Source organism: Cicer arietinum, chromosome 7 (assembly GCF_000331145.2).
Source record: "Cicer arietinum cultivar CDC Frontier isolate Library 1 chromosome 7, Cicar.CDCFrontier_v2.0, whole genome shotgun sequence".
Lineage (NCBI taxonomy): Eukaryota > Viridiplantae > Streptophyta > Magnoliopsida > Fabales > Fabaceae > Cicer > Cicer arietinum.
Genome location: NC_021166.2, coordinates 8634338 through 8661672, shown reverse-complemented (window position 1 = coordinate 8661672; position 27335 = coordinate 8634338). Strand labels below are relative to the sequence as shown.

The 27335-nt window shown below is 26.0% G+C and overlaps 2 protein-coding genes across 2 annotated transcripts in view; one reads left to right on the top strand and one right to left on the bottom strand.

The window, feature by feature from the left end:
* Positions 1 to 15528: 15528 nt before the first annotated feature.
* On the top strand, positions 15529 to 21781 carry LOC101495496 (ATPase 4, plasma membrane-type). The gene is made up of 20 exons (XM_004508732.4): positions 15529 to 15720; positions 15807 to 15926; positions 16030 to 16128; positions 16251 to 16388; positions 16535 to 16669; positions 16809 to 16988; positions 17092 to 17418; positions 17506 to 17625; positions 17736 to 17858; positions 17953 to 18057; positions 18155 to 18299; positions 18771 to 18935; positions 19076 to 19314; positions 19465 to 19497; positions 19613 to 19694; positions 19804 to 19964; positions 20217 to 20402; positions 20484 to 20666; positions 20765 to 20943; positions 21561 to 21781. The coding sequence occupies exons 1-20, from the start codon at positions 15661 to 15663 to the stop codon at positions 21655 to 21657; spliced, it is 2877 nt and encodes a 958-aa protein (XP_004508789.1). The 5' UTR covers positions 15529 to 15660; the 3' UTR covers positions 21658 to 21781.
* Positions 21782 to 26476: 4695 nt separating this feature from the next.
* Positions 26477 to 27335, bottom strand: part of LOC101495170 (protein NRT1/ PTR FAMILY 2.9-like) — a 4361-nt gene continuing 3502 nt past the window's right edge. Inside the window, exon 5 of the mRNA XM_012718130.3 lies at positions 26477 to 27329. Coding sequence (XP_012573584.1) covers positions 26521 to 27329 — 809 coding nt within the window. The 3' untranslated portion in view covers positions 26477 to 26520. The remainder of the gene's footprint in view (positions 27330 to 27335) is intronic.

Below are 27335 nucleotides of genomic sequence, written 5' to 3'. Positions count from 1 at the left end.
TCAGCTAAAATAGGGGACGAAAATTGCAATTAAGCGTAAATTTTTTAAAATAATTATTATGCACTAAATAATTTATTTATCACTGAAAATATTAAACTATTATACATGAGATAAATTTCTAAATAACAATCATATACTAGACAATTGTTAGTAATGAAATAGATCGTTATGAAACTATCATTTTTTAAGTATAAATTCAATATGGATTATTGTAAAAAGAAACATAATTGTTAGTAATGGAAATGATTGTTATAAAAAATTGAGATTTTTACTATTGTTAGATTTGTCTCAACAACAAAAAGATGAAAATTTTCCAAAACTCCTTCCACTTTATCTCTTATCTACTAGAATTTTTTTCCAAAACTATCTCCCATTTTCTATTTCTTGTGCAACTAACTAAATTTTGTTTTTGAAGATGTGATCAAAGATGAAAGGATAGGGAGGCGCTTCTTTTTTTAAGAATTTTTTTTTATAACTTTTCTTTAAAGAGAAGGTTTAACAACAACAACAACAACAATAATAATAATAATAATAATAATAATAATAATAATAATAATAATAATAATAATAATAATAATAATAATAATAATAATAATAATAATAATAATAATAATAATAATGTTATAATATTAATATTACTCTCCATAGTTGACATATGGATCTAGAATCTATTGTTGATCTTTTATTATTTTGTGTCAAGCGAGGTCAATAACTCAATGTAATTTCTATTAATAATTAATTATATAAGTTTATAAATATAATTTTTTTAATAATTGATTTCTTTTAATGTAAACTTCCTTAACACAAAATACATACAAAAAATTAAACAAAAACAATATAGCATAATTGGTCTCGTTATAGATATTAGTTGAACAATCCATTGTTTCTGTCAACAACACATGAAATCATGAAAATGCCCAAAAGGCATATCCAACAAATAACAATGCATGTTCGTTTTAGATAGGGAGGTTTGAGATTCCAATCTTGAAGTTATTAAAGTTGAAATTGCGGTGCCAACTTGGAACATAATTTATCTATCTCAATTTGAAATAAAAGTATCATACAAACTATAAATAGTAATAATAACACTATACAAATACACCCAATATGTTTTTTTTAATATGTTTGAGTTATTATCACTCAAATCAACCACATCTTATTCTTGGAATACAAATACACCCCTTAAATTTTTTTTAGGTATTTCTAATACAAATATATTACTTACAGTAAATAATACTTAATATATATTTGTTGTTTAATATTATTTTATATAATTTTTTTTGAACAATTATTACTTTAGATATCTTTATCTGTTTGTTTAAATTTTAGAAAATAATTAAAATAAAAAAAATATGATTTGCTTATATTGAACTTTAATTAATTTAAGTAGTTTATGTTTTTTTTTAAATAACTTTGTTACAAATTATTTTTTGATTTTTTGACAAATTATATTTTTATTTTAAATATCCTTATTAATATCTGTAAGGGGTGGAAAGATTTTTATATTAAAAATAATATCTAATTTATCAATAAATTAAAATTTGTATTTTATGATATTAGTAATCTTTTTCGTGAGATCAGAAAGATGAGAAGTAAATATGTAAATTTTTTGTGATTTTATTACTGTTTTTTGTTTATTCTATTATGTCAAATTTCATCTTCATCTTATATTTATTGTATTAGTTTTAAATTTTATTAAATTTTAATCTTTGATTCAAGTACTAGTTATATATCTCCAATCACAATCGTGTTTATTTTTTAGTTTCTTGTTAATCAGACTATGACTTAAACATCGTAACAATTTTTATCATCAACATGTAAAATATTTACCTTACATATGCAAAAGCACATGTATCTAAGTACAACTAGCTAGCGCCGCAAATCTAATTAACTCCCAAGATAGGAAACTTTGTGCACTTCATTTATAGTGAAAAAAAAAACAAGAATTTTAAAAATACCTATATTACTAAAATATTTTTTAAAAAATAATCCATCTCAATTTCTTAATTCTCTCATGTTATGTGATTAAAAAATAAAAATAAAGATAAGCTGCGAAAAACAAGGATTGTTTTTTCTGACCACAAAAGACATGTGTCTATCAATATGTGTAATATTATTATCCGTTAAAAATAAAATGTTCTATCAACAAACATGTGCAAATCATAAAATAAAATAAAAAAGTAGTAGAAGAGATATCACAATAAATATCAAGATAGAAAATGTTGAGACTTGAATGATTCTTTACATAAAAGACAATGAACATATGGAGAGAAGAAGAAGAACAAGAAAATAAACATCATCAAATATAGCAAATACTTGAACCCAAGAACAAAGAAAAAACAATGATGTGTAAATATAAAATATAAAAGTTGTACTATCAATGTGTATTACCTTAATGGTTGTTGATTTCTCAATACTCAAACTTTGTGATGAAATGAATGTTGTAATATTCAACAAATAAGGTAATGTGGAGTTTAACAATAAATGAATTTATACAAAGAGATATTATAGGAGTGTAGATTTTAAAATATTATTTATAAAGTTTTAAATGATATTTTATAATCAAGAATTGAAAAGACTCTTTAATTTATTTGTAATATAAGATTTGGAAATATTTTATAAATCCATAAATATATTAAACAATTCTAATAAATAAAAACTGTAATTGATTGTCAATATAAAATAATTTTACACTAAAAGTGTATAATTCTTAATCTCTAATAATAATAAGAGAAAAATGAAATATTAATAAACTAAAAAGAAGAAGCACAATAAGAACTTACTTTAAAATATTTATCATTGATAAATATAAAAACTCATGAGTAAAATATTTTCAATAATACAAATAAAAACACGGGACAAGTATTTTTAATGATAAACATTAAAATCATGAGATACAAAATTATAAACTAATAAATTACTTAAAATAAAATTATTTGTCACTAATAAATATTAGAAAATCAATATTTATTATTGATAAATATTAAAAAAAAATTATGAGACGAATATTTTTCATTTATATATACAAAAATACACGATACGATTAGGTCATTATCAAATATTTTGCACTCATTACTAATTTCAATTTAATTTGTCATATTATCAATTATAATAAATTAGGAGAGTTTTTCTCTATCCCGCATATAAATAATATAATATGTTTTTTATTTATGATCTTTAACTATTATTTGAAAGAAAAATATACTAACGTTGCAATACTCGTGCAGAATCACGTGTACTTCAGTAGTACATTAAAAAACAAGAAGAAGAAAAAAAAAAAGTGTGTTAAATATTGCTTCTTTACTCTATAAAATGTAAATCTATATAGGTCTCTATAGTTTTTTAAATTATACAGATTGACCCTTATATGTTTTAAATGTTGTACACAAGTCCTTACTTTTTTAAGTTTCCAAACTAGTCCCTATATATTTTTAAACTTTTGTTGATTGTACTCTCAACCTATTCTCAAATTTCAAATTTGACTCAATATTTTAAAAAATTCATTTCGAACCAATTTATTTTCATATTTAAATTTTATATTAAAACTTTTGAAATTTATAATGGTGACTCAACTCTAAATAAGCTCTTATTTTCTATATTTTTTTATGTTTTATTTAATTACTATATCCAAATAACTAAATTTTAAAATAAAAATATATTATTAGTCTACTCAAATAAAAAAATTATAAATAAAATAAATACAATTGAAGAATTTAAATTGTCAATTTTTATTTAAATAATAATTATTTAATCACAACACATACTTCGTGATTTTGTCAAACTTTACTTCGTTACTCCAAATCTAGAACCATTTGCCGAATGGCCCAAGAGCATTAGGAATGACGTATTTTAGAGCCCAATTAGGCTTGAACCCAAAGTCTTCGTATGAACCACACCGGTTTCATTATTAAAAAAGTATCAGGATTATTATAAATAAAAAAAACAGCATCCAATCGTAACACGAAACAACATCAAATAGTTACATAATTGTAGTTGATTTTAAAAATTATACAATGTAATTTGACATAATAAATAGTTAAAATTAAATATCATTGTAAAATTATTTTACTTTTTCGATGCATTATGCACTCTAAAAAATGATTGTATATTGATATTAAAAATTAGCAAAAATACCCATACGTACTCGTATATTGAGTGTAGCTGGTTCCATATTAAGCTATAAGCATTTTAGTAAAGATTATCATTTATTGTGAGAAGTTGACCGATTTTGCAACTAACTTACAAAGTTTGAAACACCTATATTTAATTATAAAAAATATGTGTTAATTTTGTTTATATTTTATGTTAGAGGAAGTATCGCTTTTTTTCTCCTAGTCCATGTAAAAGGTTTTATTTAAAATCTTTGCAAGTCTACACCTTTTTGCTTTTGATCATTTTATTTTGTTATAGTATACATAATATTTGATCATATTAGAATTAGTTTGTGTACTACATAGAATGTTTGATTTTATTTCCTTCATAATGAACATGAATTGTATAAGGATTAAAATGAATATTACAAATATATAACATAAACTAATTTTAATATGAACAAATTTTACTAGGACTAAAGCAAAATAAACAAATACTAAATACAAAGTTTATTTGTCAAAAAAAAAAAAACAATTTTTACAATAATAAAATCAAATAGTGATATATTTTCACGATGAAAGACATATTAAAAATATATATTAATGTTGTTGAAGTTTTAGTTTACTGATAAGAATTTGATAATAAAATTTCAAGAGATAAAGTTCAAATCTCATATAAGACAATTGTAAAATGAACATTGATGTCAATATTATTTATAATAATTTTTTCAATGCTGCAAAATTTACTTGTAGTTACACGCTATAATAGATCTCAACAATTGATTTGAGAACAAACAATTTAAATTATATTGAGATGCTCTAGCACTGCTTCCTAAGAGCGGAGTGTCTACCAAATTCACCATAGCGGCTTATTCGAAATCATAATAACAGGTTCTTTAATCAATCGTTGAGATTGAAAGAATCCATAATCTGTAAATAAATTGCGAATGGTTCTTTGTTAATTTGAAGTCCTATTCCTATATCAAATGAATTGTTAATGAGATTTAGCTTATTCTGAGTGAATAATATCGACTATTCATTAAATAAATAATTGATATTATTTGTATGTGCATGATCAATTATGATTATAATATTAATTATTGATTCATCAACTTTACCCACTTCTCATTTTAGAGAAGTCAAATCTTTTTTAATGATATGTTTTGGGATTTGAAGTTTGATTGTTGTCCCCACTTTTCTAATTCTAATGAGGTTTGAATGATCACAAGTTGATTATTTGGTGTCGCTCGTTTTCTATCATTTTATTATTTAGCATCGCTCGTTCTCCATTATTTGATTATTTGGTATTTGCTAGTTTTCCAGTGGTTACAATTTAAAATTCAAAATAATTGTAAAAACATACTACATTTGTACTTATAAATAAGACCTCGTTAACAAAATAAAAAAAAATAATAAAGTAGATTGTAATATTAAATTTGTTGTAAATTTAAATTATCTTACTTATTTATTTTTAAAAAATGAAAATTAACTTATAGTTACATTATAGTATTTATTACAAATTACTGAAAAATATATAATATAATTATAATTAAATTAATAAATAAATAATTAATACAATTATAATATAAACATAATCTTATAAAAAGAGACACAGAAAAATCTAAAAATAATTATATATTTAAAGACAAAAGTAATAATAAATATAAATAAAATAACCGTCTAAATAAATTTTAAAAAAATGTTGAAAGAACAATGCAAATAAATTTGATCTGACCAGATTCCAAGTGTAGTTTACGCATAATTATTATGTGATACGTAAGCCAAGTTTACAATCATGAGGTACGATTGCCTTTTCCAAATAAATATTGTTTTCCTTGACTCAAGATTCTGTTTCACACAAAAAAGAATATATTGGCCATGTTAGAAAATCAATTTAAGCAATATTATTAGCACCAAGCCAGTGCTATGAATAGTATTTTTCTTTTCTTTAATTATTGTTTTAACTTTTATGACACGGACATCAATAGGGTTTTCCTTTTCAGAATTGACGAACTTTCGAGATTCATCTTATTTATTTATTTAATTATTTAATTTTCGTTGAATTTAAGGTAGAGAGAATTTTAATTGTTTTTACAGATCAAATAGATCCATTATAGTTCAGTAACTTAGTTGTCAAGCAACAAATTTAGATGTATAAATATTTTAATTAAATCAAAATATTTATACATAAGTATTTTAACTTTATATTTATTAACTTTAATGATATAAATTTTTTACAATTTTTTTTTAAATTTTTAACGATTTAAAATTTGTAGAGTCTATTCTATCACTTTTAACCGGCTGAACATATTTTTGTTAGTTAACAAAAAGGTAGAGAGAATTTTTATTAAAGGGTTAAAAGACATTTTTACTAAGATCATATCATATATAGCATGAAATGTCACAAGGAAAAGAGTAGTGTGAAGAGTGATAGAGACATGTTTTCAGAAAAAGGTAACCCCATGATTCTACTTACACTTACAGAAAGCAATTCCTTTTTGTGAATGTCATATCTCCAATGAAATGATTTTTCAGTACAACGATTCCTTTATGCATAGAGTACTAACCCCACTCTTTATTGCAATTAAAAAGGGAATTGAATTATGTTCTCGTGAATTAAGGTATATACGATTATTTTCGCCAAAAATTAGTTATAAGACAAATTAGATCACGAATACCAAGTTTGAGCTAAAGATTAGGAATTATCTTTAATCAGTAATTGTTAACCATCGATATAAAAAGTATTATTATTTTTTAATTTATTTTTTATTATTTAAACAACGAGAACATACAACATCATTCTTCCCAATTTTTATTTACACATCAAAGCTAATTACATATACAAATCTATATATGTACACAAATATATAAATATGCCGAAATCTTACACAAATCTATTTATACATAACAAATTATTTATACACAAATCTATGTATATAATACTCTAATTTATACCATTTCAATATTTTCATATATTTCTTGTTAGTGTTTTCGATCAATTTAATGAAAACGAAATCCACAAAAAAAATTATTAAAAAATTTAAAAGATTATGTTGTTCTAAATCTTCTAAAATAAAAAAGATAGTTGCGATTGATGATATCAAACAACTCTTTTTAAAATAGATAAAAGAATATGTCGATAATAGTGATAATAACATCATAAGATAAATTATTTCACTAAGATATTTTGTATGTATTTTAAGAATATATTAAATTATTTTAAAATTTATAAGAATAATGTATATAATATAAATTTTTAATTTAATAGTGATATTTATAATATAAATATTTGATAAAAAAAATTATTTAGTGATGCAACAATATTCAAATATCACACCGGTGTAATTTTATTTCTATTCATATAGATACATTCACAATTAATTCTAATAAATCCATCTATTGAAATTTTCAATAAATAATCTATAAAAAGATATAATTAATTGATTTAATAAAAAATTACAGATACTTTTGATTCGTGTCATTTTCTTTTCGTAACTTTTGTAGAAAAACAAAAAAAACACATTAAAGTAATGAATAATGGTGCTTTCAAGTAAAACAAATAAAATAATAAGCAAACATATTTATAACGGTGATTCCTAATGAAGGCATAAAAAAAATTAGTTAAATTAAGATGATATCATCTCCCTTTTCTTAACTAAAGTTTAGTTGTTATAGTTTTCTAATTATAAATATATTTTAAAAATGTAATGCATGCATAAAATTATAGTAATAATTTATAGAACAATAAATATTATCATAAACTCAATGACATCCCTAAGATATTAGTATTAGGTTCCACGTTGAAATAAAATATTTAAGCTAATAATAATAATCACAAGTTGGTTAAGTTGGGCAAAATCTAAAGTCTTGAAGGCCATACGACACAGTACGGAATTGTACCTTGTTGAGATGGATGGACTGACAATATCATGTGAAGTGATGATAATTTTGGTGGATGTTTTGGGTGGCCAAATTGTTGTTTGTTAATGTGGGCTTCAAAACCTCTATTAAATTAAATGCATGTCACCCAATCAACCCTATCACACATGTGTTTGGGACCTACCTTTGTATCGTTGTTACTGTCTTTATTCATATTTAAGCATAAGCACAAGGCATGCGCATGCAATCCTACCAGCTGTTCTTGCCATCACCATAGGCTTAATTGGATGGACATACAATTTTATTTATCTAATTTAACTATTTAGTTTCTATGTTAATTTTTATATTTGGATGTATGTCAAGATGGATGTTGACCTCAACAAAAATACCTGAAAGAATAACTGGTGTATTGATTTAATTCGTTTGTTGAACTTGTGTGCTTGTTGGTTTATTCATTTAGATGATGATCTGAGTTGTTTGTTATGCTATTTTAATTAACGATTGTATTGATTTATTTTAATAGAATAAAGTATTATTTTAAATTGCAGACCACATCACGAACCATAATTTAAAATTATGATTTAAGGACTAAACAATTAAAATATAAAATATAGTAAATTAACAAATATCTCAACAAAAAAAATAGACAGTGGAATTAAACAATTGGATCAAAAGAATAGTTTAGCGACCTTTAATAAATTTTAATAGTTTAAGAATTAATTTATAAATAAAATAATAGTTCATGAACTAACTTAATGGTTTATTATAAATAAATAAGGGAAATGCTAACTTGTCTATGGCACTTGTTAAATAAAATCATTAAAAAACATTATCATGGAGATAAAAGTCCAAGGGATTGGTCTCGCTATTAGAGCATGATAACACAACTTGTATTTGACATACATTTGAGTTTTACTTTTGACAAAAATAAAAGAGTTTCACTAATTTATATGATAAGAAGTAAATGCAATTATTTTTTAAAACATTTTTATCGAGAGTATGTTTGATTGCATAGAACAGAAAGATGTGAGAAGGAGTGTTTACGGTTCAATTTAAATCGATTTTGAAGTAAAAGTGGACACATTCAAATTTTTAATATAACTCTCATAGTAAGAGTTCCTTCGAAGAGTTTCAATAAATCTCTTATTTCCCTTGTCCAATCAAACTCAATTCATGCTATTGTGAATGATACAAGTAACAACAAGATCAATCTGACACACAACTTAGGACTCAAAGGGGAATAGATGGTTGATTGCACATTTTGTCCCTTGTTTAGGTTGTATCTTGAGATGTGATTATGATTGAGACGATATTTATGGTATTGGAAAGTTAAGAAAAATATTAAATGGCTGAGAATAAAGAGAGACACCAAAAACAAAATGAGAGTCATAAAATTAAAGACGTCTATTTAATACCAGCGATAACCAAAATCAAATGTTTTGAAAAATTTATAAATAAAACAAAATTTCTTATATTTTTTGACGGAATAAAACTAAAATCTTTTCATCCATTGAATAATAGCTAAAATAACATTCAAGTATCAAAATAAGGCCAAAATAACATCATAATTACAAAATAAAAGTATATTGGCTAACTACACTTCAAATAAAGTCATTTTTTCACAATTTTGCACGAAAAGTCATTAAAGGTCCAATATGGTTGTCATTTAAAAAAGAAAAAGAAATGTTTTCATCTAAAAAAAGTTAAAATATATATTAAAATTTAAAATGAAGTTAAAGAACATCATCTACAATTTTGCCTTGTGTTAATTAGTTTGAATCGGTTAAATTATTAAGGCTAAATATATGGCATTTGCGATCACTTAACTTAATTTCAGTTAACGTTTTAATTATTTATCTTTTTTTTTCCGATTAAATCTTTTATTTTAATTTTAAGTTACAATTTGATCTTTTAAGTTTTAAAATGTCAACAATATTATTATTTTTTTTACAAAAATTCATCAAAATTTTAAAACAAAACCCATAAAATTAATAATTATTTTCAATATAATGCAATTACAGTTGAAATTTGATGAACAATTGATGCAATTAACTTATTACAGTTGAAATTCATATGTTGAAGATGATAATTAATTTTATGAGTTTTATTTGAAATTTTTGTTGAATTTTTTGAATTTTTATAAAAAAATAATAACAATATCGATATTTTAAAACATAAAAGATCAAATTGTCACTTAAAATTAAAATAATAGAAAAAAAAAATATTAATTAAAATTAAGGTCAAAGACCGTAAGTGTTATTTAGTCGATTAATGTTGATTTAATTAGTTTGATAAATAAAATATGGTGGTAAACTTAACCACTATTTAAGAGAAAGTTTCTTTTGAAAAAACATTACTAAATTTGGTGCCATCCTATCAAATCATATAAGAACACCTGTTATCGGTGAATTGAATAGAGTACTAACGATATAGAAAATATGACCATAAATCTTGTTAATTTAAAAATTAAGAAAAAAATTGTGTTTTAAAATTTATGAAAATCAATTGTTTTAAAAAAATAATTTTTAAAGCAAATAAAAGTAATTTAAAAAAAAAGAAAAGTAAATAATTTTGTGACTTTTTTTTTATTAAGAAATTTGTAAAACACAAAAAAGTATTCTTTTATTATTTTCAGAATTTTATAAAGAATTGTTTTTAAAGTTTATTTTTAAAAATTACTCAAATGATAATATTTAATTTAAAATTAAATTTTAATTTCACATCATAGTAATTTTTCCACGTCATCACTACTAAATATCAATAACTTTAAAAATTGAGATCAAAATTGCGCAAAAAAAAAAATAAAAAATCAAAATTACAGATCTTATAAAATAAAAAGATCAAAATTATATTTTAACGAAAAATTTTAATAAATAATTCTTTTGATCTTTAAAGCTAAAACAACAATTAAATTAAAATTTATTCGATAAAATTAAATAAATAAATACATCTTTCAAATTTTTATTTAACGAATCGATACAGATTAAATGATCATTTAATGTAAAAATAAATAGAATTATAATTATATTTTACATGGATGCCGTGGATGATTTTTTAAACTCTAAATACTTTTCAAGTAAAGTGAAGTCGTTAGTACAACTTTAAATTTACTTTAAAAAAGAAAACAGTGGTATATTGTTATGATATATATCTATCCTTTCTCAAAAAAAAAAATAAAAAAAAAAATATATATATATATAATATATAAATAAGTGTAGGCATGTGCATGAGAGAGATTAAAGGCAAATGGTCCAGCCTCCACCTTCTCTACTGTGCCGCACCGCACCACATACAACATATCCATTTCCCTTTCTTTTTCTTTCACAAAAAACTACATATAGGAAAATAACAAATCTCTTTTTTACAAAAAGGATCAAAACAAATCCAATCTCATACTTTTCTATTTCAACCCTCCCCCCTCTTTTTCATCCTTTATTAAAAAAAAAAATCAATTCTTAAATTTTATATCTTTTTCGTGTTCATTATTTTGTACAATTCTCTACTACATGTGTTTTAAATTAAAAGTCACAATTGTCTTTTTTATGTATATTAAAAAAAAATAGTAATTTCAATGTCTCAATTTTTGTGTGTTAATGTTACTAAAATATCCTTTATTTATGAATTTATGAATGCATTTAATATGATTTTTTTATTTTTTAAGATAAATTAAGAGAAATAATAAATTAAATATTTAAAAAATAAATAAAAGCACCTAACAATTTGTAATAGTACTTATATTTAGAGTTAATTTTTTCTGAAATGAGACTTATAATTAAAAACAGAGTTATTGTGATGGTTTGATTAATGTTACATAAATGATTATTGTGAATTGTATTCTTTAAATTTTAATTTGTTTCCTGTCATTTATTAATTCTAAAAAGCATACTTACCATAATTTTTTAAAACTTCTTTTTATAATTTCTTTTGGATTTTGTTTATATACTTTGTTAACGTGATTTATTTTACTATTAATCAATCCTAATCATCAAATATATTTTTTTTTACTTTATAACTATCAGTATATATACGAGTGAATTAAATCTATAGACATCGTAACTTTTTTTATATCAAAAGTGTATAATTTTTTTATATATATAACTTTGTTTCGAATTTGGTTAGTTATTTTAAGAACGTGAATATTAAAAAATATATGTTCACAATTGATTCAACATTTAGAATAAATATTTTCAAATATTTATATAAAAAATTGCAATTTTCATATTATTTATTTATTTTTCATCTTTGAGATTTTCCTCCTTTATTTTTACAATTACAGTTGGAATTTATATTAGACCTATCAAGTGAAGAATCTCATATTTATAATTAATTTAGTGTATACTTTTAACACAATTCAAACTCATATAGCATATCTTAAACATGACAACGGCGGTCGAATAAAATATGGTCATGTGAATTTATTGACAACAAACTTTGATATCAAAGGAGTTATAAAGTTGACTTGTGTTAAGAATTTGAGAGAACCAAGGAGTTATAAAGTTGACTTGTGTTAAGAATTTGAGAGAAACAATTATATTTGAATTCCAACATCTTTGATACTAGTTAGATGAAACTTTAATAAGTTAATTGTTAAAAGAGGTTGAAAACTCAATATTTACTATCAATAAAATATTAATTGTATTAATATTTGTCGTTTAAAAAAAATTATGACACCAACTTAAAATTAAAGTGAAAACTATAACACCAACTTAAAATTAAAGTGGAACACGACTCTCATTAAATGAATATACTATATAATAAATAACTATAAAAAGTTACTCTCTTAATCGCATAACAAGTGATTTTGTAAAAAAAAAAAATTAAGTGCATATTTAATTTTTTTTTAATGATTTTTAACTTAAAATATATATTTTTTGTGATTATAAACATTTAAAAAAAATATGAATTTGAGTAAATCATAATTAGTTAAGGTAAGAATTATACGAAAAAAACACATAATATAATGCACTCAAGTATGATAAGTCTCAAAATGAATTATCTTTTTATTTTAGTTTTTCAATATAATATTAATTACTTTTTGTATTTGTATTTTATAATTTATACTACTTGCACGGTTCTCAAATCAATAATGTCCACTTTATCAAAGTAGTAGTAATGAATATTTCATCAAATATCAAATATAATTATTTTTAAATTATAGTTTAAATGACAAATGCCGATATTGTTAGGTTATACGGAATTTCACAATTGTATGAGTTAATTATGATATAACTTATTATTTATTTTAAAACAAAAAAATTAAATATAAACAAAAATAAGATTAAATTAATTGCTAATTTTGCTAATTTGTCCACACTAAATGGTATACTATACCAAATAATTATAAAAACCAAAAACTGTATGAAAATGTAGTGTTGATGTGGATTTGTGCCAAATAATCATTTCTTATAAATTAAAGAAGAAAAAAAAATCTCAAAAAAAGAGAAAGAAAATAGTCAAACTTTTATTTTTGTAACTTCAGATCGTATATATAACTTTCATTTAATAATTAGAAAAAAAAACTGTAACTGTTATTATATTTAAAAAATGTTTCTTTTCTTGGAAAAGGAAATTTTAAAATGTTGATGCCCTTATTAAAACAAAAAGAAAAATAATCTAACAAATTATTGGAACAGACATTTAGACACCTAAACCAAAACTCAAGTAGTGAAGTATTCAAACTTGCAAGAGCAGGACCCATCTAACCTGTCTTTATCTCATTCTGCTTGCATTTGCAAATTTCAATTACTTAAGAAAGAAACAAAAGAAAAGGGTAAAGAAAGTTATTATTAATTAAAGAATTTGTGTATGACAGTATATGTTTTAAGAATGCACTACTACACTACACAATGGTCACAATTCCAAGTAACACAGTTACTGACTTCTCATTCCATAATAAATGAAAAAAAAATTTTTTTACTTGTAGTGATCCACTTTTTAAAAAAATTTATAATTTAATATTATCTATGTTTTTTCAATTATACAATCTAATTAATATTGTTTGTACCATTCTCAAATCAATAATTTTACTTTATATTTATGATAATGATAAATATATTAATATTTTTTTTTATAATATAAAATTTCATTGATAGAAAAGAGGATTAAAAGAAAAAACACGAGGATCATAGTTAGTTGTAATTTATAATTTTTTAGTCTTTTTCTTGAACTTAGAGATTACTTCAATAAAATCAATTTTTTTGTTCCAAAATTCATTCAAAATATACATGTCATGTGCAACGATGTGTTTGAAGACTTAGACAAGTTTCACCATTTGACACTGCGTAACTCAAAATGTCTACAATACATATATTAAAAAATACAATTACTTGATTATCTTATCTCTGAATTTCATTAACATGATTCACTATATTGTTAATTGTCTTAAACGAACTACTATCAAATACCTCATAATCAAAACATCTCCATTAAAAAAAAAATTTGAACCAATATTATTAGTCCTATCTTCTTTTTACTAGAGATCAACACTTGCCATCAACATAAGTTTTTAATTGGTTTATTCATCAAATCCCAAAAGTTGATTGCTATCCTCACACAATTAGCCGATACATTATTGATCCCATAGAAGGCCACCTTAAACGTCGTATGCTTTTGAACTACAACATCATTCATACATGTGGCTGCCTAATCAACTATAGGTTTTCTTAATTAGGATAAACATTTTTCTTTAACATGTGTGAATACACAAATAATCACTTATTGTAATAGACGACCATGATAATTATAAATAATTAATAATCATATTTCTTTTAAATGAATTCATTACAATTAAAAATAATGATATATGTATAACAATAATTTTTATATATTCATTTAACATTTTATTTTATCTATATTATTTTTTCTATCACATCACCAATATATTATATCGATTATATTATTTTCTCTATTATTTTTTCACTATAGAAGTCAATAGAGTGATTGAGTGATACGACTCTTTTTCCTAAAATTAAATATACGTGCTGCCTTCTATTTTATTTATTTATTTATTATTATAAATAAAATTGAAAGAAATAATTTATTATGTGTTTTTACGCTATCCATTTTGTATTTTTTTGGATTTTGAAGAGTGGTTGGTGTTATACTAATCTGAAAATAAAATATAAAAAATATTAATAAATATTATTAAAATACTTATTAAAGAATAAAAAAAGAAAAGAAAATATTAAAATTATGCATTCAATACGTTGAAATTTTGAAAAGTAATCTTTTATTTATTTAACTTTTTTTTTTATAAGAATTTATTTATTTATTTTTTAATAAATATTTTTAAACATTTATTAGCATAAGACAATAAATATAAAAAAATAAAAAAATAAAAATATTTTATCATAATTTTGAACTAAAATACATGATCTTTTATAATACTTTTAATTATATCATTCGGATACTCAAACCTTTGTTTTTGGGGTCAGAATTAGGTTGTCTACTCCTACCTTTAACCTTACACTCTTTTTTCCTAGAATATTTTAATTTAATTATTATAATATTATTATTACTTGTAATAATATGTATATTTTGCCACCTCTCCGAGTCACGTTTGGTTTTGGTTAGTGCACTCCACGCACCTTTACTCCTAATTTATGAACGGCTTTTTGTATTGAGATAAAGTTGGTAGCTTAGATAGAATAGAAAGAGAGAACAACAAAGAGTGTTGAAGAACAACAACACCATGGGTGAAGAAGATAAGCCTGAAATGTTGGAAGCTGTGCTGAAGGAAACTGTCGATTTGGTAACATAGATCTGAATCATTACTACCTTATCTTCTTTGTTTTATCTTCATTGTTGTCTTATGTTTTTTTTTTTTTTTGAATGTAGGAGAACATACCCATTGAAGAGGTTTTTGAGAATCTGAGATGTAGCAGAGAAGGTTTAACCAGTGAGGGTGCTGAGCAGAGACTGACAATTTTTGGCTACAACAAGCTTGAAGAGAAGAGAGTACTTTTTTTTTTCTTTGTTTTTCTATTTGATGATTAAGTTGAGTCCCACTTGAAAAAAAGATTGAATTTTTATGGTGAATTATTTTCTGGGTGTTGTATAGGAGAGCAAGTTTTTGAAGTTTTTGGGATTTATGTGGAATCCTCTCTCTTGGGTTATGGAAGCAGCTGCTATAATGGCAATTGCACTTGCAAATGGAGGGGTGAGTGTGTTTTTCTCAGTGTTTTGGTAGTTTTTCTTATTAGGGTGTGTCTACTTGTATTTTGTTGGTTGATTTTGATTATTTGGAGTTGTTGTTGTTGTTCTTTTAATTTATTTGTGTAGGGTAAGGCTCCTGATTGGCAAGATTTTGTGGGTATCATTACCTTGCTTATCATCAATTCAACTATTAGTTTCATTGAGGAGAACAATGCTGGTAATGCTGCTGCAGCTCTCATGGCTCGTCTCGCTCCAAAAGCTAAGGTGTCTAAATTCAGTTTTTTTTGCTATGTGGTTACGCCTGTGTGCGTTTATATTCATACTGTTGCCGTTAAATCTTCACATCTGTTAATGAATCTTTTATTTTTTTAATAGTTTAAAGATTCTTACCATGAGTGTTTTTTGTAAAGGTTCTTCGAGATGGTAGGTGGAATGAGCAAGATGCTGCGGTCCTGGTTCCCGGTGACATCATCAGCATCAAACTTGGAGATATTGTTCCAGCAGATGCTCGTCTTCTTGAAGGGGATCCTTTGAAAATCGATCAGGTTGATTCTTTGTTTTTACACCTTTTTTTGGCTTTTACGTATATATATACATATATATCATATAGTTTCTGCTGTTTTAATCCATCAAATGCTTAATGGTTCAAAAATCAATTACCCTCTCGCTCTTTGTTCTTTTCAGTCTGCACTTACAGGCGAGTCCCTGCCGGTGACAAAGGGCCCCGGTGATGGCGTGTATTCTGGTTCTACCTGTAAACAAGGAGAGATTGAAGGTGTGGTCATAGCTACTGGTGTTCATACCTTTTTCGGCAAAGCTGCTCATCTTGTAGATACTACAAATCAAGTTGGTCACTTTCAAAAGGTAACATGAGAGAGTAGAATTATTTTTTTCGTTCTTTCCGTCTAATTAGTCCAATCAATATTCATAATTCAGATTTCGTTACTCTTGCTGTCATATTAATTAGGTGTTGACTGCAATTGGAAACTTTTGCATATGTTCAATTGCCGTGGGGATGCTTATCGAGATTGTTGTCATGTATCCGATCCAACATCGACCCTATCGTCCTGGAATTGATAACCTCCTTGTGCTTCTTATCGGAGGAATTCCAATTGCCATGCCCACAGTTTTGTCAGTGACCATGGCCATTGGATCCCACAGGCTATCTCAGCAGGGTGCTATCACAAAGAGGATGACGGCCATTGAAGAGATGGCAGGCATGGACGTGCTTTGCAGTGATAAGACCGGGACTCTAACATTAAATAAGCTTACAGTTGACAAGAATCTTGTTGAGGTTGGATAGCGAATGGTGTTGTTTGCTGGTTAATCTTTATCCTTTTTGTATGCGTTTGTTCTAATTATTTCTATTTTAATCAATAAGGTTTTTGCAAAAGGAGTGGATGCTGATTCTGTTGTTTTGATGGCGGCACGTGCTTCAAGACTTGAGAATCAAGACGCAATAGATACTGCCATAGTTGGCATGCTGGCTGATCCAAAGGAGGTAAGTTTTGATATTCTATTCGCCGTTATTTTTCTACAGACATATTTATTAGCTGTAACCCTCAAACTAGAATCTGTTTTTTTGTCGTATTAAACTTTCTGCTGCCGTAGGCACGTGCTGGTATACAAGAAGTACATTTTCTTCCTTTCAATCCTACTGATAAGCGGACAGCACTGACTTATATTGACCAAGAGGGTAAAATGCATAGAGTAAGCAAAGGTGCACCAGAACAGGTAATAATAAGTAACATTGTTTACATATTATTTTTAGTTAATATTTTCCTGTTTGGTCTTACATTCTCATTGTGATTTGTAACATGATTGTTAGATCCTAAATCTGGCACACAATAAGACAGACATCGAACGGAGAGTTCATTCAGTAATAGATAAGTTTGCAGAGCGTGGCTTACGATCTCTTGCTGTAGCATACCAAGTAATTGATTTATTGCTTAATCAATTGATGCATTTGTACACTCATATTTTTAGCTAGAAACTAGAAATGTTTATGTTGGCTTCTTTATTTTATATAGGAAGTTCCAGATGGAAGGAAGGAGAGTGCTGGAAGTCCGTGGCAATTTATTGGACTTATGCCTCTCTTTGATCCACCTAGACATGATAGCGCAGAAACAATTCGGAGGGCACTGAACCTTGGAGTAAATGTCAAAATGATTACAGGTCCATTACATATGACATCATGTTCTTTTGACTTTTGCGTATGATAGTAATGAAGTAACTGTTCTTAATAACTACTCCCTTTGTCCCTAAGTATAAATTCCACTCTAGAGATTCCTTGTCCCTTAATAAATATATTTTTTTTCAAAGTTTCACATGCATTAATAATTTCTTTACAAAAACACCCCTATTTAATTTACAATTAGGAAACATAAATTAATTTTCCTCCTCTCTGTCTCTTGTGATATCAATAATTGTTAGGGAAAATTAACACATTTTTGCAAATTTATTGCTACAACTACTTAATATCTGTGGATTTTGTAAGTAAGTCTTATAATAAAGGACAGAAAGAGTAATAACTTGTTTGAGTATTGGGAATAAGATGTTATATGCAAGAAAATGATGCAATCCAAGTCCGGCATTAATTCCTATGCGTAACTTTTTTGTTTATGTAACTTCCTTTTTCCTTATCAGGGGATCAGCTAGCTATAGGAAAGGAAACTGGTCGCCGCTTGGGAATGGGTACCAATATGTATCCTTCCTCTGCTTTACTCGGGCAAAACAAGGATGAATCCATTGCTGCCTTACCCGTTGATGAACTAATTGAAAAAGCTGATGGATTCGCCGGTGTATTTCCTGGTATACTTCTATATTATCATTGTAATTTAATGTTGTGTTTATTATTTGGCATGCACTGGATACATGATTGATTAGTTGTAATAATAATCAAGTATTACATGGTTCTTTGCTCATATTAGTTCGTTTGTGAATTTTGCTAGAGCACAAGTATGAGATCGTGAAACGCTTGCAAGCTAGGAAACATATTTGTGGAATGACTGGTGATGGAGTGAATGACGCACCTGCTCTCAAGAAGGCAGACATTGGTATAGCTGTTGCAGATGCTACTGATGCAGCTCGTAGTGCATCCGATATTGTTTTAACAGAACCTGGCCTTAGTGTTATTATAAGTGCTGTTTTGACCAGTCGAGCTATCTTCCAGAGAATGAAAAATTATACAGTAATTAACCGACTTACTGTTAAATATTTCATTTATCAACAATTTTTTCCTCCATATTACTCCTTTGCGCCTGCATAATTACATTAATTATGGAGAAATGAGGGTATTATGAGTGCGTATCTTGACACATATGTTTCTTCTTTCGTGCAGATTTATGCAGTCTCAATTACAATTCGTATAGTGGTAAATGAATTATTTTGCAAATCTGAGATCTAATTTTTACCTAACATGGCATTATTGTTTTGACATAAGTATTAGATGGATCTAACATTTTCTGTTTGCTACATGCTGCTTGCAGCTTGGTTTTATGTTGCTGGCTCTCATATGGAAGTTCGACTTTCCACCTTTTATGGTGCTTATTATTGCCATCCTAAATGACGGTTTGTTTCTTTTCTTTGTAATTGTGCATCCCTGCTTTTACTCTTGTCATATGCTTCCGTGTGATCCCAATTTTTATTCAGGACTAACATTTCTTTGACTTCGTTGTAGGTACTATTATGACAATTTCAAAAGATAGAGTAAAACCATCACCTCTTCCAGATAGCTGGAAGCTATCAGAGATATTTACTACTGGCGTCGTGCTGGGTAGTTACTTGGCAATGATGACAGTTATATTCTTTTGGGTGGCATACAAAACAGATTTCTTCCCGGTATGTCTTCTACGACTTGGATCCCAGATCATTCTGCAGTTTTATTAAAATTGGTCGTATTGAATTTTTACGTGTTTGACATCCATGCATGTTGCTTTGTCCATTACGGCAGCTACGCTAGGAAACATTACTATTAGGATCTGATATTTTTGTGCGCGTTAGCATCAGTTTATGCGCTTCATGGATTCTGCTTTTGGCTTTTGATTGTTTTTTGGTGGCCATTTATTTATCTTTTGTCTAATATGTTTTCAGCGAGTGTTCGGGGTTGCAACTCTTGAAAAAGCTGCTCATGATGATTTCCGAAAGCTTGCCTCTGCAATCTATCTTCAAGTGAGCACTATTAGTCAGGCTCTTATATTTGTAACTCGATCTCGAAGTTGGTCATATTTAGAGCGTCCCGGTTTATTGCTGGTTGCTGCCTTTATCGTTGCTCAACTTGTAAGTCGTTATAACCATTTATTACGGGGTTGTAATTGTTTTTGCTCCACATCAAGTTCGATGATAGATTTTTGTGTGCAGATTGCCACTTTGATTGCTGTTTATGCTAGCTGGAGCTTTGCTGCGATTGAAGGGATAGGTTGGGGTTGGGCTGGTGTTATATGGTTATACAATATAATATTCTACATCCCGCTCGATTTCATTAAATTTTTCATTCGATATGCTTTGAGTGGAAGGGCTTGGGATCTTGTTATTGAGCAAAGGGTGAGTACTGAGTTAATTTGGTTTCTTGAGTTAATTAATCCAAGGCTGGTTTTATATTTTATTTTTTTCTCTCTGCTTATAAATTGTATGTCTTGTAGATTGCTTTCACAAGGCAAAAGGACTTTGGGAAGGAACAGAGGGAACTTCAATGGGCACATGCACAAAGGACGCTGCATGGATTACAACCACCCGACACTAAGATGTTCACCGAGAGGACACATGTCACTGAACTCAATCAAATGGCGGAGGAAGCTAAAAGGAGAGCCGAAATCGCAAGGTATCTACACGCCCTCAATTACTAATTATTTTGGTGAATTAAGTCAAGGGAAGGGAGTATAAACATCAAAATATTGCAAAATTATATTACAGGAAAAGGGTTTTTGGTTAAACATGTTTTTAGTACCTATAAATATTTTCATCAGTGTTTAGTTCTCAATCTAGTGATTTCAAGGACTAATAAACATAGACAACATTTTCACCAAAATCATCAAACAATATAGACTAAACATAAACAAATTTTTTTGTAGGACTAAACTTGATAGGAGAGTATTTTATCAGATTAAAAACATACGTAACCTTTTAAATAATTTGTAAGTGTTTGGAATTTACACATTCCATGCTTGCTGGATTAAATATAAGCTGCCACAAAATATTGAGTGTAGCCAACTCATTTTCCCATTGGCTCGGTTTGCATCACCATATAGTTCTATTATAGTACCACTGCTTATATTAATTCTCATAGGGAATAAGGACATATCACGTGTATGTGTCTTTCATGAATGCAACATGCATTTCATATTTAAATTAAGTCGGTTCTTATAAACAACAATTATGTACTATGTATGTATACATGTTTGATGTATTTAGTTATTTGCTAATAATAATTGTGTGCAGGTTGAGAGAGCTTCATACACTGAAAGGTCATGTAGAATCAGTTGTGAGGTTGAAGGGGCTTGACATAGATACCATTCAGCAAGCATACACAGTCTGAATATGCTTATATATAATATATTTGCATACTTATTATATACTGTAAAGGGTTACATCCTAATGTTGCTGAGATGGATATATATATAATGTAATGCAATGATGAAACTCTTTTAACTTTGGTAACATTTTACTCTGCCGTATGTTTTGAGCATTTAACAGAGGAGTGCTTTTGTGAGGTCTATTTATGCATATTTTTTGTTGTTATTATTATAACTACATAGTCATGTTTTCTCCATAAAGTCATCATGATCAACACCAAGAGGCGTGCATTTTTATGCTATCTTGGAAATTAAATAAAAGTTGGATGGAAAGAACGTCATGTCATGGGAGATAAAGACTTAGTTAAGTGGAAATTTTAATAGGTACCTATAATTTTTTAACGCAAACTTCTGTTATTTCTATAGTATCATAATTTACTGTGAGAGTAAACGGGTGAGCTGCACATTTAGTAGTAGGGTGAATTTGTCAGAGTTACAAAAGTTCAAAACTATTTTCTTTACTTGTGAAGTTTACTAATCAATTATACGCATATGGGCCACTCCAACTTTATTTATGCACTTTAATTATACGATTTCTATTTGTAGTTCTACTATATTATTTATCTATTCATTTTTTTTGGTTTGTAACTAAATCACATCAATATCAATAAACCACGTTTATTTAACAAGTGATGATCCAACTAGAATATTTTTCATTCTTTCTGTATTATTTTTCATTTTTAAATACTATTTTTTTAAATGTTTAAATTAGTTTTTATCATGTGATAGTTTATTGTTGATTGACATTCTTTAAAATTTGCTCGAAATTATTTCTTAAGAGTTGAAAATTAGTATTGTGTACATTCCTCTCTTGAGACCTTCATCATCTCTTCTTTCGGTGCGATCACTATCATTTGCGATTAGAACACATGATTTTTCTCATCAAATATTTGGTTACTTATTTGTTTATTTTATTACTTTTCTTTTCTCTTCACATTTTCTTTTTTCTAGATTGAAATATTGATTATTACATGGACATCAGGATGGTTGTATTTTAAGTTCTAAAATCTAATCTACAAATAATTTAAAATATGATCATCTCACGTTCAATGTACGACTAAGAATTAAACTGAGATTAGTAGGAAATGTTGACCACATGTAATTCATTTATGCATTTCACATACTTCATACTTTGGTTATTAACTATTTTCCATTCTTTATAGGTTTACTCTAATGGTACACAAAAGTTATTTTAACGACATAAATACTATTTTTTTTTTCCAGTTTGATAGATCGATCATATTTTGTACCATTTTTTTTAATTATAAATTTTATTGAATTTAATTGAATATTTATAAGATTTTTTTTTACCATGCTTCTTTTTCTCGATATTGTAATTTTGGATTTAAGGAATTAAAGACAATGTCACTAATGATAAGACTTGAATTTGTACGGAAATATTTTTAACAATTCTTTGAAATACCATTTTACACTAAAATGGGTGATTGCATGCTGAAATATTTTCAAATTCTTTTAAATATTTTATTAGACACTAAAATAATTTGCATATGAAGTAATTCATGCAAAATTATAAATATTTTATTTTTACTAACCATGATCCTTTACTCATATATTCTATCATATAAAAAAAATTATTTTTAAATTTAATTTTGTAACTACCTTATTATTATGTGTTAAAAACTTGATTCTCCAAGAGTGTTTGTATGAAATAATAAAAAATTCTGGAGAATAAAAAGTTTTAAGAAATTCAAAATGCTTCAGTAGCATTTTTTTCATGAATAAATTGTGTTGTTGGGATAGAAAAATTATTTTTTATTTATTTATTTATAATTTTGGTCATATTTATAAATTTAACGTGTTGAGGCAAAAATGAAATTTAAAAAAGGGCGATTTTTTTGAAAATTTATAGGGCAGGTTTGATATTCATATTGTATAAAGTTAAGAAAGAATATTAAATTCTTACCTTTAAGTTAATATTTAAAATTCTCTAAATTTAACTTTGACAAAATACTTCATAAAGAATTTGAATTACACTCTAAAATTACATAACCTCAAAAAATTATTTTATCCAAACATACTTTAAAAGTATTTCTTTTATATACTTAATTTTAAATATTCTGTAATTTTTTTATATAAAATTATATATTTATCCATGAACAATTGCACAGATATAAATCTAGTTTATTTTAATTTTATCAATTTTTTAAATCAATATACAGTTCTTTTAACACTCAATTTCTTTTATTAACACTATATATAATGAGATTGATTTGCAAATCAATATTAAAATAATCTTTTTTTATTTCAACCGTTATACTCGAGATATGATATCCAGTAGGTGAGAAAGTATATAATTTAAGTACCACATTAAATGTTTGTATCTACTCAATATATGACTTATAACACACTGCCACTGCCTCCAAGAGCTAATCTCCACAACCACATGCATCATTATAGATTTTTGTAGCCAATATCTTAACAAAAACATTAATTATCATGATTTAAGTATATAAGAAGAGTTCAACTCAAAAAACTAGTTCAAATAAAAAGAAAACTCCATGATCAAAATACCACATCGAGTATTTTTAACTATTGAACGTAGATCTCATAACGCTACTGCTATGGTACTTATACACTTCAATGTTTTTTTACATAACTTCAATATATATTATATTTCGTCTAGAGCAGGAGTTAATCATTAATATTACTATGGAACTAATAACATGTGATACACTACTTTTTTCCTTTTTTTTTTTTACAAAATCTTTTTCCCTCATTATAAATATATTTAGATGATTTCACATATTAAGACAAATTAGGTAGTATATTAAATGTATCCCTTTTTAAGAACAAATTTATTCTTTTTATATATGGATCTTCAAAATTTACTCTTTAATTAATGTTTTAGTTAAATAATGATACCAAAAGATAATAAATTAGTTAAGTGCTTTTTTTTTTTTTTTGTAAAAGTAAAATAAATGGATTTGGTAATTTAGAAAGAGACTCATATCTAGAAATTAAAAATTTTCCAAATGAAGTTTACATTTAAGGATAAAGGTGTCTTTTGTCAAAAAGAAAATTAGTGATATAGTATTTTTAGGATTTAATTTATATATGTACCTTTAGTTTAAAAACGTTTTGCACATACTAATACATATAATTATATTTCACATTTCATTATATTAATTTTTAAAATATCTCTATAAATATCTATGTAGAGAAATACATTAATTACATATGTATCTTTTTAGATTTAATTTATATGCATTATCAATGTTAAAGTTATTTTATACGTGTATTGAAATATAGGATGGTCATAGCCAGCAAAAAAGATCTAACAATTTAAAAAAAAAATTTATAACAAAATTACCGAAAAAACCTAATTAAAAATACACTGTATTTTCAACTTAAATTTCATTTGCATATGATGTGAGTTTTGTCAAGGAATATAAAATTAAAACCATTAATTCGATTATTAAACTAAAAAATATAGTCAAAATCAATTAAATTGTTTATTTTTTGTGTGTTCGAGTCTAAATTAAATCATATCAAACAAACTCAACGTCTATTGATTTAAGTATGATGTAACATCATTTAAAATCGATCACTAGTATTTGAATGAAACTATATTATATTTTATTTTACACTATATTGGTAGAATTATCTTAAAAATATGTTATATTTAAATATTTATTAATTATTTATAAATTTTACACTATATTCTTTTTATATAAATTTTATTTCGTAATGTGATATCTATTAATTAAAATCTTATTTTTATGAGTTTATAATTGAGTCAGATGAGTTCAACTGTGAATCATCTTTATAAAAAATTTATTGTTGGACTAATATTAACAAATTATTTTAAATTCTAATGACGATTAATAATATTTTTTTTAAATAATAATTTACAGTACTTCTCATCTTCATAAATAAAACAATAACTTTATTGATATTAATTTAATATAAAATATATATTTATTTTTCTTCATTTTTATTAAATAAATATAATTTAAATCACATTTCAACCATAGAGTAAAGAAAGCCATTAATATCTATTTTTAAAATACCATATCCGTAATGATTAGAAGTTTAAATATTTTTGACCTATTAGTCTATAGTAGACTGTGGTACATATTAAAGTTTCCCCTTTGAGTCCGATACTGAGAACGAGTCAACCTATGTTTCTTTTACTTCTAGGTCCAGAAAACTTTTGCCTTATTTGGTGAACGATTTTTTTGACTTAATTGATGCTTTGATTGTACTTCGTCTGATATAGTTATAAGATTCGACGACAAAATTCACGTGTATTAAAAAGATGTTTGAAATACATGTATCATAAGTGAAAGAAAAAGAAAGAATTTATGTTTTCTACGAGAATTAAATATGATATTTTTGTGAATAAATCATTAATGTATATCGAATTTTGATGAGAAAAAGAAAGAATTTATGTTTTCAATGAGAATTAAATAAGGATATTTTTATAAATAAATCATTAATGAATATTAAATGTTGAAAAAAAACTTATATTATGAAACAATAAATATCATTAATTATGTTAAAAGAACAATATTTTATTTTGGGGCAATTGGCTTCAAAGTCACGTAAATATATCAATTGTCTATGGCTCAATCAAATAAAGACTTAATTATGTGTTAAAAAAAATACTTTAATGCAAATAGAATTCCACACTAAACATGAATTGATACCCCTTCCACTCTCTTATTTTAATTATTTTTTGTTCTATATTCCACCCTTTTGTTATTTATTATAAGAATATTGCAATTACAATAAAAGGATACTGATCAATCCATACAACAATATTAAAAAGAGCACAACTTCATACACTACCTATCATTATATTTTCATGCTTTACCAATGCTAGTGCTGCTAGTTTCTCTATATTTATACCATTTGGAACACGTAAGAAAGTACAAAAAGTTCAACAATTCTAATGCTGCAACCATATAATAAAAGAATTCCAATCTTCCCTTATTAAGATCTTCTGGTAACCAATTTCCTGTTGCAGATTTAGATGTAGTTCTATGAACAATTGAAATTAGAGAAGCACTCAAATAACTTGACCCTGCCATGCCACAATAAAAAAGTGACCCTCCAATGCTTTTCATATTCTCAGGAAACTGTTTATAGTAAAATTCAATTTGTCCAACAGAAGCGAATGTTTCAGCTAGTCCTGCTAGAATTAACTGAGGAATCAACCAAAAACCCGACATCGATGAAATGGCGCCTTTTCTCGGTTGAATTCCTATAGGATTTGTTATAGCTAAGTGTCTTCTTTGAGTTTCAACAAATGCAGATACAAGCATGCATATTATAGACAGAAACATGCCAACTCCCATCCTTTGAAGGATTGTTATGCCGCTGTCTTTTCCAGTAATTTTTCGAAGTAATGGAACAACTATTCTATCATAGAATGGTAACCATAAGGTCATGCTTAGCATTAAGAAGACGGAATAAGATGCACCAGGAATCTTGAAGTTGCTGTTTCCGATTCGTCTATTTGATTGAAGGGCTTGAAACACAAGGAGAGTGTTTTGTTGAACAACTACTAGAGAGTACAAAATGGCTGAAAACCATATTGGTAACACTCTTAGCAAACACTTCAACTCTTCCACTTGTTGCATGCTGCATAGGCTCCATGGATCAGCTGCTGGACCAT